The sequence below is a fragment of the Coturnix japonica genome, chromosome 13 (genome assembly GCF_054131305.1).
Source record: "Coturnix japonica strain WE chromosome 13, WE-NBRP24, whole genome shotgun sequence".
NCBI classification, from domain to species: domain Eukaryota; kingdom Metazoa; phylum Chordata; class Aves; order Galliformes; family Phasianidae; genus Coturnix; species Coturnix japonica.
Genome location: NC_140675.1, coordinates 18916422 through 18934003, shown reverse-complemented (window position 1 = coordinate 18934003; position 17582 = coordinate 18916422). Strand labels below are relative to the sequence as shown.

Genomic DNA, 17582 nt, shown 5'->3' with positions numbered 1-17582 from the left:
TTCTTTTAGAAGGAGACTATAGTCGTTTGTAGGAGGAATAAAATGTAAAATCATCATACAGAGAATGAAAAATCAGTATCCTTCGGGTCTGAACATCATATCCATGTACAGTTATCAACATTTAGATGTAGTTCATCCTGGGTGGAACCATTTCCAGCTATACCAGGGCTTGCTGTCGGGGTTGCCTTGCATCCAGTCTGGTGTTCTGGGTTGCCATTTGTGCCAGTTGACTGAGATTATCCTCCTTTTGTATCTTTTGAGAGACTTACTGGAGGAAATCACAGCACCGGTGGTGCAGAGGGTGAGGAGAGAGCAGGAAGCCCCAAAGCACCACCTGAAGGACCCTGCGGTGCTTTGAAGTGAGTCTCAGTTTTCACTGGGAAACTGGAAGCAGACTGCCTGGAGCACCGCGGTGAAAGGACATCTTTTACTCTATTGGCAAGAGATGAGACAAGAAAACCAAATCAGTAATTAACAAAAACACCAGAAATCCAGCCTGTGAGCCACTTCCGTTCCTGGCATAGGACAGTGTTTGTAAGGTTGTATTTTTCTTGCGTGTGTAAAATCACACGTAGCTTTTGAAGTGCTTTAATGAAGTGCAGGGCAAAGGAAGAAATTGAGTCTATTTTCCTTTCGCTCAAGGAAACTCTCAACTCTTAAATTTTCACTCTCATCCATTAGAAGGTCAGGGACCTGAACTTCATAACATGCCAAGAGATGGAAATCAGTCTGATGTTTCTTCAGAGTGCAGCGTGAGCTTGAAGTTCTGCAGATTTCTTTCTGTCTTTAAGAGTGTCATAAAAGAATAAGGTTGGGTTTTTTTCATGGTGTAGGGAGCAGAGCATATACTGCTTTTCTACAGTCACAAAATGGCTTGAGTTGGAGGGGACCTTAACAGCCTCTCCAGCCCCTCAGGAAGGGCTGACTTATCAACAAATAGTGCAGATAATTTTGCTCTTAGTGCTTCCTAAAGCCTCATAATCTCTCAGGCCCACAGGCACAGCTGGGGTGGTAGCACAGCCATCAGTGGAAGAGCTTGCTGCTCCTGCAGGTGAAAGCTTGGTATCCTGTAACTCCATTCTTCTGTTGCTGATGCTATTGCAAGTCTTCAGACAGGCCTGGTGTGAATTGTCTAAATTGATGTTGTTTCTTTCCCTCAGCTGAACTTTGACTTGGACCGCGGTGTGTTTCCAGTGGTCATCCGAGCAGTAGTGGATGAAGGGGATGGTAAGCATGGCATAACCTCACTCAGTCTTCTGACTGGCTGGATGTTAAGTGACCCTTCAGGGGAGGCCTCCTGCAAAAGCAAAAACATTTTACATGCAGCAAAGGTGTGGGGAGCCTTTCCAGAATCAAATTATTTCAGGAATTCACAATCACTTCTTTCATTAAGAGTCAATAAAGATATGCTTTACATAAAGATATGCTTTCAAAGATAACCTTGATTTTTTTACAGGAAAATTGACTGGGTAGTTGGTGTTAGAGTGGGGTTTAGGAGAGATAGGGTTAGGTGTTGGCTCTGCCACTAGTGCCCAAACTGGAACAAATGACTCCCTCTCTCTTTTAGTTTTGTGTTTGCAGTCCTGTAAAGCAAGGATGGAGTTTGTCTCTTCTACCTCTTTGAGGTTTGAATCATCTGTGTGAAAGCTGAAGCTGTCTGTAGGGCTGAGGAACTCTCGGAAGGAAAGAAAGGGCTTTTAAATCCTCAGGCCACTGTTTAACCACATACAGATTAATGCAGCACTTTAAAATTATCTTCTTTTTCCCAAAGGAAGTTGAATGATATTAATAAAAGAGCATGACTTTTGATGGTAAATAATATGGCTGGCTATTTTTAAAGCACGCTGCCCTTTTAGAGAAGAGTGGGCAGTAAATGTTTAGATTGTTAATCACCTTGTGCAGTGTTTTCCGTAGGGTGTGTGTGCTTTTAGGCTCTATGTGTTTGCACTCATTCAGAGCGCTGGTGATGAAAGGGGCACAAGAAAGTCACATGTTCCCTACAACTGATGGCTGTTGTGCTCGGCAGGACCAATGTTCTTCTTCTGCTTCTTGTAACTTTTTGTTCCAAGCTGAAGAAAAATCAGAAAGGAAAAAAATCCCTTTTAGATTGTATTGTTTATTGCAGTTTGTCTGCTCTGCTTCCTATGTGAAAGTGCACAGAAATTCATTGCGTTATTTTACAGTCCTCCAAGTAAACAGAACTGGATGAACCGATTTAAGGTGTGACTAACACAGCGTAGTGCAACATATCATAGTATAGTATCATAGTATCATAGTCTCATGATATAACATAAAAGAAACTGCCTTTAGAGTGCATCTGTTTTTACTGATTTTCAGGTGCTGTTTGTGGTATGGACATATATTTCTTGACCAATGATTAAAAAATAGCTTCCACTTTTTGTTGAGCTTTCGCCAATGTATTTCCACTTTCTTATGTTAGACATATCAAGAAAGACCAAAAGTAGAATGGGAGGCAGCATGGGAAGCATACGTTTATGCATACAGTATGTCAGCTCTTAGCCAGCAGTGAACTGTCATCTATATTAATAACCTGGAGAGGCCATTTCCTTTAAATCCACTCCTGAAAAGAATATCAACACAAAAACATGTGACACAAACAAGATTGGGACAAATTGTTGTGTATTCTGGTTCTTTTTTACTGATAAGATGGGCAGGAGTTAGCCTTGTGTGTTTGGAGTACCTGGAAAATGACAGCTAACTTGCAATGAATAGAATGGAAAGGGAAATTAAAATAGCAGTCGGTAAATTCAGGTAACGAAACCCAAGAATATAGGGAGTGAGCAGAATCCCACTGAACTTATAGTGTTGTTTATGCATCCTGTGTTTTAGCAGCTTCCCTATGAGGATCTTAGAACACTGTCAAAAGCCTTGCCAAAGTCCTGGAGGACAGTGTGCACTGCTCTCCTCTCATCCATCAGGCTGGTCATTTCATTATGGAAGCTTATCAGGTTGGTCAGGCCTGGTGATTGTGAACCCATGCTGTCTACTACTGATGGTTTCCTTCTCCTTCATGTGCCTGGAAGTGGTTTCCAGGATGAGCTGTTGCATCGTGTTCCCAGGGACTGAGGTGAAGCTGACAGGTCTGTGGGTCCCCAGGTTCTCCTTTTAAACTGCAAATGGAGGTGAAGGTAGTATCAGTTTAAAAAGTGCAAGTGGACTAAAATTCAGCTCATGATGATATCATGCTTGTGCTGCTTTCAGTGTTTAACCAGGAGTGTTCTCTCTCTCTGCAGTGGTGGTTGAGGTGACAGGCCATGCTCATGTTCTTCTGGCTGCATTTGAAAAGGTAAATGACTTCTCTTTTCCCTCTGTCCTTATCACTGTATATGTAAATATTTCCATGGGTCATTAGTTTGTGTTTATGTATCACTTAGCACAATGGGGTCCTGGCATGAGGCTAGAGTTCAGGACTGGTACTGCAGGACAAATAATTGCTTGCAGCAACTGTTGTGCAGTCTGTAATCACCATTTGTTCCTGAGCTGGTCAGTCACTAATTGTAGCTGGTGTTTCCTGTGTGTGGCGAGAGGGTGTGCCATGGTATCTGTGGTCTTTGAGAGTGGTAGATGTTCACCAAGGCTGCTAGAATGCAGCTTTCCAGGGCCTTGTGATCAGTTTGCAAAACTGGATTTGCTGTGTCCAGAGCCTGCTGCACCTTTAGCCTTACTTTATGCTTAGGACCAAACCCTTTTAGGGCTCAGGGTACATCCCACATAAAGTCTTTGCTTTTCTTGGATAGTAGCTGACCTGAGCACTGCCAGTGTGGGGAGTCTCTTCGCATGATGACTGTACCTTGAAAACATTTACAAGATTCCTAACTACTTTATATTGTGTCTGGGCTTGTCCTGGGCAGGTGACGTGTAGTGACATCCTAAGATGAGGCAAATGTTGCTGCTGGAATAGAGGTGAGCATGTTGAGGAGAGCAGCATCAATGCTGTGCTGTTAGAAGTTCCCTACTTCCAGGCTGGCACATGGGCTGACTTCTCCTCAGTCTATTCTGTCCCTGCCATGTCCAGAAGTAAGCAGGAAAAAGTTGCCAGGACTTATCCTAGTTGGATAGTGTAGATGGTGACAAGCTGAGTCAGAGGGCCTGTGCATCACAGCCAGTCACCAGGCAGCCCTGTGGTTGGAAGGTGCTCTGAGTGTTCAAGGTTTGTTTTGTTGTTTGGCTTGGTATGTGTTGGGCTTAACCTGGACAATTAGAGATCTGTGAGAAATGAGATGGGCAGCTGCAGCACTCCTGGGGTGCTGTTCTTCTAATTGCCTCGTCCAGATGAGCTGTAAAGATCAATAAGTCTCTGGGATCCCTCAGTCATTTCTTGAGAGCACCTGGGGGAGGACAGTGTGGGCAGCAGGTGCTTGGGAAGGGCTATAGGGTTTGTAGTCCTGCTCTGAGCTTGGTGAGACTGCACTGTAGAATCCCAGGGCCAGCACTTGATAACTGTACCACAGAGTGGTCTGGTGTGTATTGGGAATGTATTAATCTGACAGCAGAAGTAAAGCGTTGGAAACTTCTGGCTTATAAGGAAAGTAGCTTAGCCACTCTAGTTTTGGAAACAGGCTTTCGAGAAATACAGTTAATTTCCATGCACTGTGCAGAGCTGCTGAGCTGTCTGGATACATAAAGGTGATGGCATGTTTCCCCTCAGTGCTCAGCAAGCTGAACAACAGTACTAGGAACCAACTAAAGCTGCTCAGGCCATTCCATTTATGCTGGCTTATACCTTGTGTCCAGCTCAAAGACTGAATCTGCCTCCCTTCCTTTCCCAGTCTGTGTGTGCTCTGAGAGGGAGGTGCTGTCTGTTGAGGCCACTCCTTACTTCTGATCTTCCAGCTGAAAGCTTAAAACAGGATTAAAAGAAAATAATAATAACGTTTAAGGTCAGAGGGCAAAGTGCTCGTAGAGTTCTTTCTCCTCCTATCCTTAGAATAATTGCAGCTTTTGAAGTGTAGGTACATCAATCTGGAGGAGGTTTTTGCTAATAAGCACTGCTGCTGATCAGCAAAGCACGCTTGGAGGACAGGCAGGTCCGCAGCCTCAGCAGTTTGCTGTTTGTGTGTGTATTCAAGAGCAGAACAGCAACCTTGATGCTGCACAGCGTCTGACCTTGTTGCTTTTCCAAAGTCAGAAACTTGGCATTTTGTGTTTGCCTGGAAAACAGCACTGTTTTGTCTTAGGTGTAATGTTTTTGTCCCTTCCTTCTGAAACTCCCCCAGCAAACAGATGCATGTCTGCAGCTGCTCGAAGCAACAGGCTTTGCTGGAGTTTCCCCTTGGTCTCCTACCGTGCTCTCAGTGCTCTGGCAGAGGAGTTGGTTTCATTCACATCAGTTGGCACCTGTGGATTATTCCTGATGCTAATTCTGACACTACACATGCCACTTTTCCCTCAGCTAAGAGATGACAACTGATCATTAATCTGTTCTAATTGTTGTACATTTTTGTCTGTTTAATACATTTAGTTTTTATTTTTTCCTCCTAGCATGTTGATGGCAGTTACTCCGTGAAGCCATTAAAACAGAAGCAGATTGTAAGTACTTGTTTGTTGCTGATTAAAGACATACTTGTGTGCCACAGACACTCAGCAGTACCTAGTGGGAAACTCTTATATTAGTTCACCAAGGGCCTGAAATCTTGGCTACTTAGCTCAGATAACCAGATAGCCATGTCTGCTGCTTAGTGTTGGGCTGGATGTTGTGTACCATGTGTTGTTGGGGGAACAAATACAGCAGTGCAGTCATGCAAGCCTGTTTGTTCCTCTCTGCAAGTCGGGCACTGTGTATAAGTTCAGTATTCCTTATATATTGCTGCATCGCAGATCTTTGGAGGAGCCCCATGGATTGAGACCTTTTGGCTTAACTTGCCTGTCCCTTGTGAGTATCCTGGGACTTGAGCAGGCACAGACACTGTTGTTCTTTGACCTTAGTTCATACACACCACACACATGAGGGAAGAAGGGAGAAATGGCATCCAAAATGTTAGGGATTTGTAGCCCGCTTTTAACCCAGCCCAGTGTGGTGCAATGCACAGATACTGTGCAAAGCCTTATCAAGATTGAAATTGCACCTGGTCCTGCGTGGAGAGAAATACATAAGCAAATGAAAACTTCTAAAGATTGCCAAGAGTTTAAGCTTCTGAAAGGAAATTGGTAGCAATCCTGCTACAAGGGTCAGATTGAAATGCATTGATGAAAGAGAAGAGCTAAGGTTGAACATACAAGTAAGCTGTTGAAATGGATCTGGGAGATTCTCTGTTTCCTGAGGAACTGTCTTAAATAGTCTGTCAGCTTTGCTATGCGCCTTGTATTTGTATGCAGGATAATGCTCTTCAGGTTAGCTCAATCCAAGCTGATACTGTTCTGGTGCATGGTCTTAAGGGATGCAAAATATGAGGCAGGAATGAGGCTACACAGCAGATCGTGTGAGGCTGAAAGCAGTGATTCAGTTTGGAGTCCTCACAGAGAAGTGGCTTATATAAAACTTGGCTGAAGTAAGGGGACTTTCAGTACCTGACTGGCTTCCTCCTACCATTCCTGCATCTGTTGTAGTCTTGTCATCCTTTTAATTGCTTGAGCTCTCATCAAGTCTGAGCATTACTCACTAGATCTGTCTGGATTCTTCCCACATCTTGAAATTACTTCCTTGTTGCTTGGAAACTCGACCCTTCCTGTCCTTGTTGCCATAACCTCCATGCAGTACACACAGCATGCGGTGTTCTCATTTCCTTGTTGTTCTTGAGCATACAATATTTGTGTGATAATCATGGGAGCAGAGCAGTGTGATGCCAGCTGCACCTTGATCCCACATTTTCTTCTGCTCAGAGCGGAGCACTACATTGGTGAGCTGACAGAAAGCAGCTTGTTTATCTTGCCTTTTTATTTAATGATTGTGCATACATGGCCGTGAGCTCTCTGAACTGATGTTGGATTGCTGTACACACTAATGCACCGTGTGCTTCATTCTCCATTTAGTGCTCTGGGCTTCCCAAATGGAGGACTGTGTTGCTAGAAATGCTCTCTAAGGATGTTCCTTCCCTACCAGGACGTGGTTAGCCGAATCCTGCAGTGAAACAGCGTGTGCTTGTCTGTCTGTACTGGCACAGCATGTGTCCTTCCCACTCGGTGTTTGGTTGTCGGTGCTTTTTTTCTTGGTGGTTTGTAAAATTTAATGCTTAGATGTTCTCTTCCATTGGTTTTAAAACAGAGTTAAACTCTTGCTAGAAGAACGCACAGTACCACTGAAACTAACGTAGCATCTGCATCTAGAAGAGCATAGAGCAGCATTATGGAGTATATGTTGGGAATAGTCCATCTGTATACTGCTGTAAATGCTTCCCCATTGCAGCCTTTCTTTTTGTCTGCCTCTCCGTGCCATCACCAGGATTCCTGGGTACCTTGTGCAGTGCAGCTAATGAGCTGGACTGCTTTGTTCTCCCAGCCAGGATCAGTTATAGTGTATGTACCAACCTGCTCTTAAATAAAAAGAAAGAGAAAAGAACATGGTTGAATGTGAACAGATGGAACTGAGAAAAAAAAAACATGACCTCCAGTTGGCCAGTGGCTCTTGTGTGCATCAGCTGGCTCTGAATTTAGCAACAGAAGCCTTGGGAAGGATGATGTGCTGCGGGAGAGATGAGAATGTGAGGGACTGCATTGTGTAGTATCACCTACTTGTTATTTAGCCCTACTGTTTTAAAACCCAGAGATCTTGTGGTAAGAGCCACGTTGTGCTTCTCACTCTTTTCTTAGTAGGGCCCCATGAGCTTCTTGTGGGAAATGAATACAGAATCCTGCAGAGACTTGGTTCTCTCCCTTCCTGATGTATTTTGCTCTTTGAGCTGGCCATTGTGCACTCTCTATCACTCATCGTGATCCTTGGAGGAGTTGGGATGCTGTAAAAAGACTCTCTTTGAGGTGCTGAGTTATAAAAGGACAGCTCCACATAATTGTTCACAAACTTCCTGGGTGGATTGTGAGACACTGCAGAGGATTTTGCTCCACAGTCCAACTGCTGACCTCATTGCCTTGAAATGCAGGCCTACAACAGATTGTAAGCTGCACGCTGAGTTAGATGGGGAGACTCTGGAATTGGTTTGTTCAAGCTGCTGCATCCCAGCTCCGAGCATTTCTAAACTGGTAGGCAGACTGGATGTAACTAGGCTGTGCTCCCATCTTGGCATGGGATGTGTTCATGGCCTTAAGTTGCACCAGGGTAAGTTTAGGTTGGATATCAGGAAAAATTTGGGGCATATGCCACTTTGTGATTTCTGTGATAAACAGAGTAAGTGTTTTTGAGATGATCTTGGTAGTGACTGAAGTGGCCAGTTGGGCTCTCAACTAACCAGGTGAGGTAGGTACCACTTTGGAGCAAGGACACATTCATTCTCCTGCTGTCTTTTGTGACGTTTGCTTCTATTAATGTTTTTCAGTAGCTCTAGGAGAGCTGGTTGCCACGGGTGTTGCATGGACATTTTGACACAGGGAAGGAGGGAAGATATCTCAAAACATCAGTGGCAGAGCAGCTGGTAGTCCAACTGTTATCTTTCTCCCTAGGTTGACCGGGTGAGCTACCTGCTTCAGGAGATCTATGGCATTGAGAACAAAAACAACCAAGAGACCAAGGTAAGGCTGCTCAGAAGGCTCCTGCTCCCTGGGCTGTGGGTTTCCAGCTTGCACCTTCCACTTTCAAGTTTACACACAAGTTTTGGCAGTGTAATGTAAAGATGCTTCCCAGGATGGCCACCAAGTCTGTGGTGTTACTGGCTCTTCAAATGTCTTCTGTTGTTTTGTTCTGTTTTGCTATGGGAGGACTGCATGTTCCTGTATCATTGCATGGAACTGAGCTGTCTAGAACTTGTGAAGTCAAACTGGATTTGCATACAGGAGGGAGCACAGCATCAGTAATATCAGGGGATATATGCAAGTGTCTTAACCAGAAGCACTGCCTGTCTTCAGGCAGGAGTTTCTCCTGAATCCTGGTTTGCTGCACAGCCCCAAGCATGTGTGACTGCTTTGTGCTTGCAGTAACCTTACACAGAGCTGCCCTTTGCTGCCATCTGGGCTGCAGAGCATACAAAGTGCTGGTCTCAGACTGCTGTTCTGAGTATTAGCGTGTGATTTGCAAACAGTGGAGCAGCCGTGGTGCAAGACAGGCTGGATTTCCTCTCCAAGTAACACAGTGTCCTGCCTGAAGTGTGCTGCAATCTCTGCCTGCCTGTGCCAACAGGTAGCATCTGAAAAAAGACAGGAGAGAAAAGATTTATTTTGCATTTTCCATTCTCGTTCCAAATTATTGCCTCTTGTTTCAGCCTTCAGATGACGAGAACAGCGACAACAGCAATGAGTGCGTGGTTTGCCTGTCGGACCTCCGGGACACACTCATTCTGCCCTGCAGACACCTCTGTCTGTGTAATTCCTGTGCTGACACCCTGCGCTACCAGGCCAACAACTGCCCCATCTGCAGGCTGCGTGAGTTTCCTGCCCACGAAACAAGGGCATCTTCCTTCCTTCCTGTTCTCCTGTTAAGTCAGTAGAGGCCATGAGGATGAGTGTGTGTTGTATCTCGGTGTGTGCTTTATCTCGGGGTTATTTGATTGTTCCTTCTTAAGAAAAGGATAAAGAGCCTAAGACAGATGTTTGGCCTGAGAAATTAAATCTAAAAAGTTCAAACTTGGCAAAGATACAGTAACTGAAAGCAAGATCTTATCAGAGGAAGTGCCAGACAGCCTTGACTATAAGTAGCACAGCTGAAGATATGGAACAGCATTATCTCATCTGCATTCTGCAGTGGCACAAAGAGCAGATTTAGGCTGTTGTGATGGGAAGGCCGAGGGCTCACTGTCTGTTCACCTGTGTGCTCTTTTCTCATAGCCTTCCGTGCCCTGCTGCAAATCCGAGCTGTGAGGAAAAAGCCAGGAGCTCTGTCACCGGTGTCATTCAGCCCCGTCCTGGCACAGAGCGTTGACCATGATGAGCACTCTGTAAGTAACTCACTGTGTAACCCTTTATACAAAGCCTGGGTGCTGGTCTCACCGTGGGCAGGCAGCTCGTGTGTGCCAGGTTGCTTGGCCTGTTGGCCTGCGTCCCTTGGACTTCAGGAGGTATGCTCAGGCCTTGGGGTAAAGCCTTCCTGCATTATGCAGTGGCTTTCCTCAACTCTTCTATAGAGCTGGGACTTCTGCTTTCATTATTAGTATTAGTAGTATTATTATTAGTGGTAGTAAAGGTACGGAAATGTGGCAGACACTGGTGCAACAGGCTGAGCAAATAGGGTTACCGTTCAACTCTCATGCATGTCTATGTGACCACATGTTGTGATGAAACCCCTTAGCTCTGGGATACTCAGCACAGTAGGAGAAAGGCCTCTTTGTGCCAGCTTCCCTGATTGATTTGGGTCTGGGAGGCAGCTGAGTGAGTGCAGGGTGGAAAATGCAGTACTGTTGGCCTCCAGGCCAAATCACATGGCTCTGGTGTGCTGAGGGCAGAAGCTTGTTGCCTGAGTGGTGCTATTGCACAGCTGGCTCTGGCGAGACGTGAGGTCAGAGTGAGGAGGAGTTCTGCCTCTAGATGATCTTACAGACCTTAATGAGAACAGAAATGGCTTGTTAGAGGATCAGCCTGGTTTTATCCATGTGTCCTCTTCAGCACTGTAGCCCTGCTGCCTGCAGCTGGGGCTACGAAATAGGGCAGGGGAAGAAACTGAAGAGCAGAGTGTAGTGTAGAGGAGAGCAGGTGCTGTCACCTGGAGCAAGGTGAGGAGATGCTGAGTGTCTCTGTGTTGCTAACCTCCGGAAAAAAAACTACTTTAAAACATGGTTTTCTCTTGACAGTGTCCCTTTAAACCCCCTAAAGTGAACACTGTCACCCTGCCCAGCAGGAAACCTAAAAGGAAAACAGTAAGTGGACTTAGCTGTATTTGTATCCCATGGCAGTTATTTGTCAGTGGCATCACTAGCACATGAAAGTGTTACAGACACGAGGGCTTGCTGAAATGCTGGATTTGACTTGTGCTCCTGCACAGCCTGCAACACACGAGCACTGTCTCCATGTTAGTGGTGAGATGCTCACAGCCTGCACAAATGGATCACTAACCTTTCTGGCTTGGGTGTGGAAGAGTAAACCACAGGGACCCAATGGGTGATGGCCTCTGGGTCATGAGCTTGACTGCAGAAGACACTTCATAGCTTTATAGGAACATAGGCAAGCTGCTGTCCCCTTGGCTCACCCAAAAGCTTCCTCTCACTTGTCGCACCCAGTTTGGTGTGTGCACTTCTCACTGTGGTTCTCGCACTGGTTCTCACACATAGAGGTAGGCAAATAGGCACAGCTGGGCTTGGTCTTGCATTAGGACTCATAGCTGCAATGGGCTGCTTTGCTTTTGCAGAAACAGGAAGGATAGAGCTTGTTTTGTTGAGGAGTGTCCAAGATGGTATGAAAGTGTGTAACTGGAATGTCATGCTGAGGACAGTGTGAAAAACAATTGTGGGGGACCAGGGTTTGGGAAGGGGAAAGGTGAGGGAGACCCCCCTACCCCAGGAAGGGGCCCTTGTTGTGTAATACTGTGCAACTATAGTTGTCAGTAATATTAAGGAGGCTGCAGTTTTCCTCATGCTGTTCTAGATGCTCAGGCTGAGGAGGAATGTGGCTTATCAGATCCGGTGGAAACCTAAGTGTGGGTTCAGTAATGGGGTTATCACAAGTTCGGTGTGACCCTGGCTCTGCACAAGCCTCAGACAGCAACCAGTACTTCTGCTGGAGCTCTGAGAGTGGTGTAGTGGAAAGTGGCCCAGGAGAGGGCAGTGTCTCTCCAGAGTGAAGCTCAGAAGCTTTCAGCCAGGGTGCTGTAGGCAGTAGCTGAGATCCTCCTCCAACCTCTGAGCAGTGCCCTGCAGCCTGAGTGTTCAGCCCCCAGGCCTTGCTCTTCACAGGCAGGTGAAAATATTCCCCCAGACTTGAGCCAATGGCTTTTGTTTTCCTGAACCTTCTGTCTACAAAATAGCACCTCTGAGCTGCTGTACGGAAATCAAATGCCTTTGTGTTTGTGGCTCTTGAACGTCTGTTGTGCAGCTGAGGGAACACAGTGGAAAAAGTGCAAGTGCTGTAGTTTTGCAGGACCAGTTTTAATCTAGAGGGTTGCTCCTTTGACTCTCTCAGTGACTCTGGTGATGCTGTGAAACAGCTGCATGTGCACAGCTGGAAGCAGTGCTGGGGTTCTTACTGGCTTGCAGCTGAGTCCCCCATTACCTTTGTTTCCAGCCTGGTGAGGTTTTCTTAACGTGCCCCTCTCTTCTCACCCACAGAACTCTGACAACATCCCTCCAGGCTATGAGCCTATTTCCTTGCTGGAAGCTTTGAATGGCCTTCGCTCTGTGTCCCCCACCATCCCGTCAGCTCCTCTGTATGAAGAAATCAACTACTCTGGCATAGTGGATGGGATGCCCCCTGCAAACCGACCGCTTGTTGGGATGGACAGAGCCGTGGAGAGCAGCCACCAGAAGGGCAAGCGGAGCAAGTCTCCAGATAGGTCAGCATGGGGGCAGAGGGGTCTGCTCCTTTGTAAGCCCTGAGGGCTTGTGGCCATGTGCACTGGGTGCTGAAAGGGAGCTGTGTCTCTGTCTGATGCCATCACTGATGGCACTGCACAGTACACTGTGCATCCTGGCAGCCAGCAGGGACTTGTGGCTGTGTCACAGAGCTGCTGCTGCTCTCTGTGTAGCTGATCTTTAGAGCTGTGATGAATCTGACTCAACAGTTTGAGCTCCTGCTCTGAGTTATCTTATGCTGCTGGTGGAAGGTGGGTTGGGCAGAGGGATGGGGCAGGGTGGTGACAGCTGGAACTGCCACCACCAAACAGAGTTTCTCTTGCTGCAGCACACTACGGTCTCCCTCATCCCCAATCCACGAGGAGGATGAAGAGAAGCTCTCTGAGGACTCAGACTCACAGCCAGCACTGGGCGGGGGTGAGCTGGTCCTGAGGGAGACCAGCTCCCCAGAAGTAAGTCTGTGCTCTGAGCCAGAGCTGTCCTGTGGGGCTTCTGGGGCTCAAACTGTCTCCTGAGGGATCCCTGCCTCAGGCATCATTCTGGAGAAAGAAGAGACAAGTACAGGAAAGGCTGAAATAACTTGTGCTGTTTCTCCTTACAGAGTGTGGCAGGGGAAGAGATGGAGGACAGCTCATCCCTGCAGAAGAGTGAGTGTTCATTCAGCCCTGGGGGCTGTCAGACCTGGGTTGTGTTGTTAAGGTGCCCAGCTATGGATCAAGCTTCTCCCAGCTATAGCTGTGCACGCCACGAGCTGTTTGCTCTCACTGCTGAGGAGCTGATGGCACGCACTGCTGTGGTTCTGCTGAAACAGGGCTGTGCACACAGTGTGTCCCATGCCAGGGGGAGGATGTGTGGTACTCAGCACCATGAGGGTGTGAGGATGGGGTGGGAGGGGTGCGCTGGGTGCACGTGGGGACATCAGCCCGTGTGTGAAGAGCAGCCTGTCAACACTGTGAGCTGCCTGTTCCTCACGGCTGGCACTGACTGCAGCACTGACTGTTTCCAGGTGGCTGCCCTCCCTCTGTTGAAGACGTCCTGCAGGACGGCGGCTGCGGTGAGCACAGGAGCCTGACACAGTCGGACACTGACCCTCCAGTTGATGTCTACCTGCCAGGTAATGGCTGCAGCGCTGAGGCCGGAGCTGTGTGCTGTGCTGGGGTGGCTGAGGGGAAGGCTGTGGGCTCCATCCCTCACTGCTGGCTTCCCAGAGTGCTGCTGCCTCCTCTGGGGCCTGGATGTCACCCCAGGGGCCAGGATCTGCCTGGAGCACAGGCTCCGCATTCCCCCAGTGCACAGAACTGGCTGCTGAGGCTGAGGGGGACAAACAGAGGGAACATCCCCCTTTCTCTCTACCTCCCCTGTCCTTCTGTTTCTGTCCTTCTCCCCTTTCTCCTCCCTGGGCCAAGCCACTGCTACAGCCCCTGTTACTGGGTACAGCCCCTGTTACTGTCTGCATGTGGCCTCCTTGATGCTGCCCACACTGTCCGGAACGAGCAGGGCTGGGGTGTGAAGATCTTAGTGCCCAGGCCCTGCCATCCCTGCTCCTGTTCCCCAGCACCAAACACAGCCAGCCTCAAAACGCCCATTGACCCAAGGAGGGGAAGTAGCCCAGCCTCGGTCTGGGAAGGTCCCTCGTGCTGTGGCTGTGGGGTGCAGTGCTGCGCCTCGGCCGCACTGTTCTCGTTGCAGCCTGTTTTCTTCCCTAGAGCCGCAGGCTGTGCTGAGCAGCTCTCTAATGTCTCCTTCCCTCTCTGTCTGCCTTCCTCCCTCCTGTCTCGGGCAGCACTGGGTCCTGATTCCTGCTCTATTGGTATAGAGGAATAAGCTGGTACGTCTTCCGTTCTTCTTCTGCATCGCTGTGCTGGGGCAGCGTTATCCCGGGGCAGCCCTGGGAGCCACCCCCCCCTGTAGCATCAATCCGTGCCATCCATCACCCCATTGCCCGTCACCCCATGGTGCCTGTGCCGCCATAACCGGACCCCCCCATGTCCCCGGTGTCCCCGTCGGTTCCGTTCCCGCACCCATCCCATGTTCCCGTTCCCGTCCCGGTGCCTCGTTCCGCTCGTTCCGACCCCGTTTCCTCCCGCTCCTCCCGCAGGTTCATCCGACTTCACACAGACCCCGCCCGGCCGCGGCTCCGGGAGCCCCACGCAGCCGCTGCTGTACGAGCAGAGCCGCCTGCACGTGGAGGACGAGCAGCACCGGCTGCCGTGAGCGGCACCGAGCGGAACCGGGACCGCGAGATCCCGGGATTGAGGCCGGGACGGGGCGGGACGGGGCCCCACGTGTGTCCCCGGTGGCGTCGGGCCGCGGGGACCGGGCGGCGGCGGCGCGTGACTCCGGTGTGCGGTGTAAATAACGGGTGGGTGCGAATAAAGCGCTGAGACACCGACCGGGAACGGCTGCGGGACCGGGGGCGGGGCTTAAACGAAAGGGGGCGGGGCCTGGAGGGGTATGGGCGGAGCTTAAGCGAAAGGGGGCGGGGCCTGTGGGTGTGGGCGGGGCTTAAGCGAAAGGGGGCGGGGCCTGTGGATATGGGCGTGGCTACGGGCAGCACGTGCCCGCCTCGTTCCCGTCGTGCTGTTCGGCGCCGTCTCGCGGGGGATGCTGGGAGGCCGCGCGCCCTCCCCCAGCTTTGATCTGATTGGTCGGCGGCGCTGCCTAATATGGCGCGCGGCGCGGGCGGAGGAGCGCGCCCCCGTTGGCCGCCGGTCACGGGACCGCGGGGAGCGGCCGCTATTGGCCGCCCCTACGAGGACTACGGCGGTGATTGGCGGGCGGAGTCGCGCTCCGATTGGCCGCGCGGCTCGCGATCGGGCCGCCATTGGTTCTCGGCGGCCGGCGGTCCCGCCCCCCGACGTCGCCGCGTCCGCGCGTGCGCAGAGCGGGCCGGCGGGCGGCGAGGCGATGGCGGCCATGGGAGCCATGGGGGTGATGGCGGCCGTGGGGGCGCTGCCGGCTGGAGCGGGGACACTCCCGCCGTTACCGACACTGGGGGTACCGGGCGTGCCCGAGCTGAAGCCGCTGACCCGGTACGAGGCGATGCGGCTGGGCCCGGGATGGAGCCACTCGTGCCACGCCATGTTGTACGCACCCAACCCGGGCATGTTGTTCGGCCGCATCCCGCTGCGCTACGCCGTGTTGGTGAGAACGGGAACGGACGGGAGGAAACGGGAGGAACGGGGAGAAACGGGGCGATGGGGGAAGGAACGGGGAGATGGAACGGGGCGATGGGGGCCGGGGCCTGGTCGGGGCTCGGGGCGGCGCGTGTCGGGCCCGTTAACCCCCCCCCCCCCCCCGCCCCTATTTTAGATGCAGATGCGCTTTGACGGCCTCCTGGGCTTCCCCGGGGGGTTCGTGGACCGCCGGTACTGGTCCCTGGAGGACGGGCTGAACCGGGTGCTGGGCCTGGGCCTGGGCTGCGTCCGCCTGACGGAGGCCGACTACCTGTGCTCGCACCTGACGGACGGGCCGCATCGAGTGGTGGCGCATTTATACGCCCGACAATTGACCCTGGAGGAGCTGCACGCCATCGAGATCAGCGCCGTGCACTCCCGGGATCACGGGCTGGAGGTGGGGAGTGAAGGGAGGAACCGCGGGATGATACAAAGGGGACACAAAGGGGAGCGGGGAGCGGGGCCAGGCAGAGCAGGGGATGGAGGCAGGTGAGAGCAGGGGGGGACGGGGGGGAAACAAGCACCGGGGCTGCGGGTTGGGGGTGTTGGGTTGTGGGTGCGGGGCTGGGGGGTGCGTTGATCCCCGCTGAGCTGCGCTCTGTGCTGTTCCAGGTGATGGGCATGGTCCGTGTCCCCCTGTACACCCAGAAGGATCGCATGGGTGGGCTGCCAAACTTCCTGGCCAACTCGTTTGTTGGACCTGCCAAATTCCAGCTGCTTTTCGCTCTGAAGATCTTGAACATGGTGCCGGAGGAGAAGCTGGCCGAGGCGGTGGCCACCACGCAGAAACCCAAGAAGCCGGTGATCGACCACGCAGCCATCGCGGCAGCAAAGCACGCCAACGAGCTGGCGGCGGCCGCTAGAGCGGGCAATGAATACTCAGATAGTGGAGACCACCAGGCGGCCGAGCTGGCAGAGCAGCAGGCGGCCGGGCTGGAGAGCCGGGCTGTGCTGGAGCATCTGGCGGCTGTGCCGGGGCACGAGGCCATGGTGGCGGAGCTGCACGGGCAGCCCAGGGCAGACAGTGTGTTGGAGCATCAGGTGGGCGAAGCCATGGAGTGATGCTGCCGTGTTTGTAATCGATTAAAAGTGGGGGAGGAAAATAGAGACTTTCTTTTAACTTCCCGACCAGTTGCTGGCTGCGTAGCCAGGAGGGTTTGGAATTGTCTGAAGCAGGGGAAAGCTATGTATTTTTATGGCCATTAAACTCTAGCGAGCTTCCCAGATCAATCTGCACAGCCCCCTGCAGAGAGTTCATGTGCTTATGTGAAGGTGCTGAAGCCTTAGAATTACGCTTTGAGTTCAGGGACACACACACTGCTGCTCTCGGGTCCCGGTTTCATTTTTAAGGAACAAAACCTGTTGTTTTGGGATGCCCCGCGTTGACTCGGACGCAGCTGTGTTGTGCAGTGGGCACAGCTGAGCAATAAGGCTGCTGGCAAAGCACCTTTGCAGTTGTGTCTGCTCTGCTCTGCTGGCAGCAGTGAGGCTGGGCTCCCATTGGAATGACTTGCACTGAATTCCCTGTGGGGCACGGGGACGAACTCGTGTGGGTTTCTATCTGGAGATCTGTGGGAGCAGGAAAGTGGAATAAATGGCTTTGCTGAACGCTTTGCAGTCGGGATCTTTCTTGACTGCCAGCGCACAGCACCGGGGGGTTCCAGAAGGCTGCAGAGCTGCTGCCCCCACAGGGGCCCAGCACCAGGGCAGCTGTAAGGGCAGAGGGTGCTGCAGGATTTGGGTGCTGCACCTCTGCAAACTTCTGAAGCTTTTGCTGTTGGGTTTCCCCAAATCGGTTCTTGGTTGATGCAGCAGTTCTGCTCCAGGCACCACAGAGCTGTGTGCA

The 17582-nt window shown here is 50.9% G+C and overlaps 2 protein-coding genes across 11 annotated transcripts in view; both read left to right on the top strand.

Annotated features, from left to right (window-relative positions):
• Positions 1 to 14953, top strand: part of MGRN1 (mahogunin ring finger 1) — a 33949-nt gene extending 18996 nt beyond the window's left edge. For 2 of the 9 annotated variants that reach the window (XM_015877413.3, XM_085514797.1), the window contains 12 exons: positions 1161 to 1227; positions 3255 to 3307; positions 5503 to 5550; positions 8572 to 8640; positions 9327 to 9486; positions 9889 to 9998; positions 12318 to 12541; positions 12889 to 13012; positions 13162 to 13207; positions 13567 to 13674; positions 14344 to 14388; positions 14659 to 14953. In XM_015877413.3, coding sequence (XP_015732899.2) covers positions 1161 to 1227; positions 3255 to 3307; positions 5503 to 5550; positions 8572 to 8640; positions 9327 to 9486; positions 9889 to 9998; positions 12318 to 12541; positions 12889 to 13012; positions 13162 to 13207; positions 13567 to 13674; positions 14344 to 14384 — 1050 coding nt within the window. In that variant the 3' untranslated portion in view covers positions 14385 to 14388; positions 14659 to 14953. Of the gene's footprint in view, positions 1 to 1160; positions 1228 to 3254; positions 3308 to 5502; positions 5551 to 8571; positions 8641 to 9326; positions 9487 to 9888; positions 9999 to 10847; positions 10914 to 12317; positions 12542 to 12888; positions 13013 to 13161; positions 13208 to 13566; positions 13675 to 14266; positions 14389 to 14658 lie in introns of all 9 variants that reach the window. The other 7 variants (XM_015877411.3, XM_085514793.1, XM_085514795.1 and 4 more) reach the window with 7 other exon arrangements.
• Positions 14954 to 15441: 488 nt separating this feature from the next.
• NUDT16L1 (nudix hydrolase 16 like 1) lies at positions 15442 to 17344 on the top strand. Of its 2 annotated transcripts, XM_015877401.3 has the most exons (3): positions 15442 to 15704; positions 15873 to 16133; positions 16349 to 17344. In XM_015877401.3, exons 1-3 carry the CDS (start codon positions 15468 to 15470, stop codon positions 16796 to 16798), a joined length of 948 nt encoding a protein of 315 aa, XP_015732887.1. In that variant the 5' UTR covers positions 15442 to 15467; the 3' UTR covers positions 16799 to 17344. The 2 variants fall into 2 exon arrangements, with proteins under 2 accessions (XP_015732887.1, XP_032303531.2); XM_032447640.2 differs by lacking the exon at positions 15873 to 16133.
• The last annotated feature ends 238 nt before the right edge of the window (positions 17345 to 17582 follow it).

Excerpts from the sequence above, each read along its gene's own strand:
- NUDT16L1 (XM_015877401.3), top strand. The coding sequence starts at position 15,468 with ATGGCGGCCATGGGAGCCATGGGGGTGATGGCGGCCGTGGGGGCGCTG. Across the intron at positions 15,705-15,872 it reads CGCTGCGCTACGCCGTGTTG|ATGCAGATGCGCTTTGACGG; the intron begins GTGAGAACGGGA and ends CCCCTATTTTAG. Across the intron at positions 16,134-16,348 it reads CCCGGGATCACGGGCTGGAG|GTGATGGGCATGGTCCGTGT; the intron begins GTGGGGAGTGAA and ends GTGCTGTTCCAG.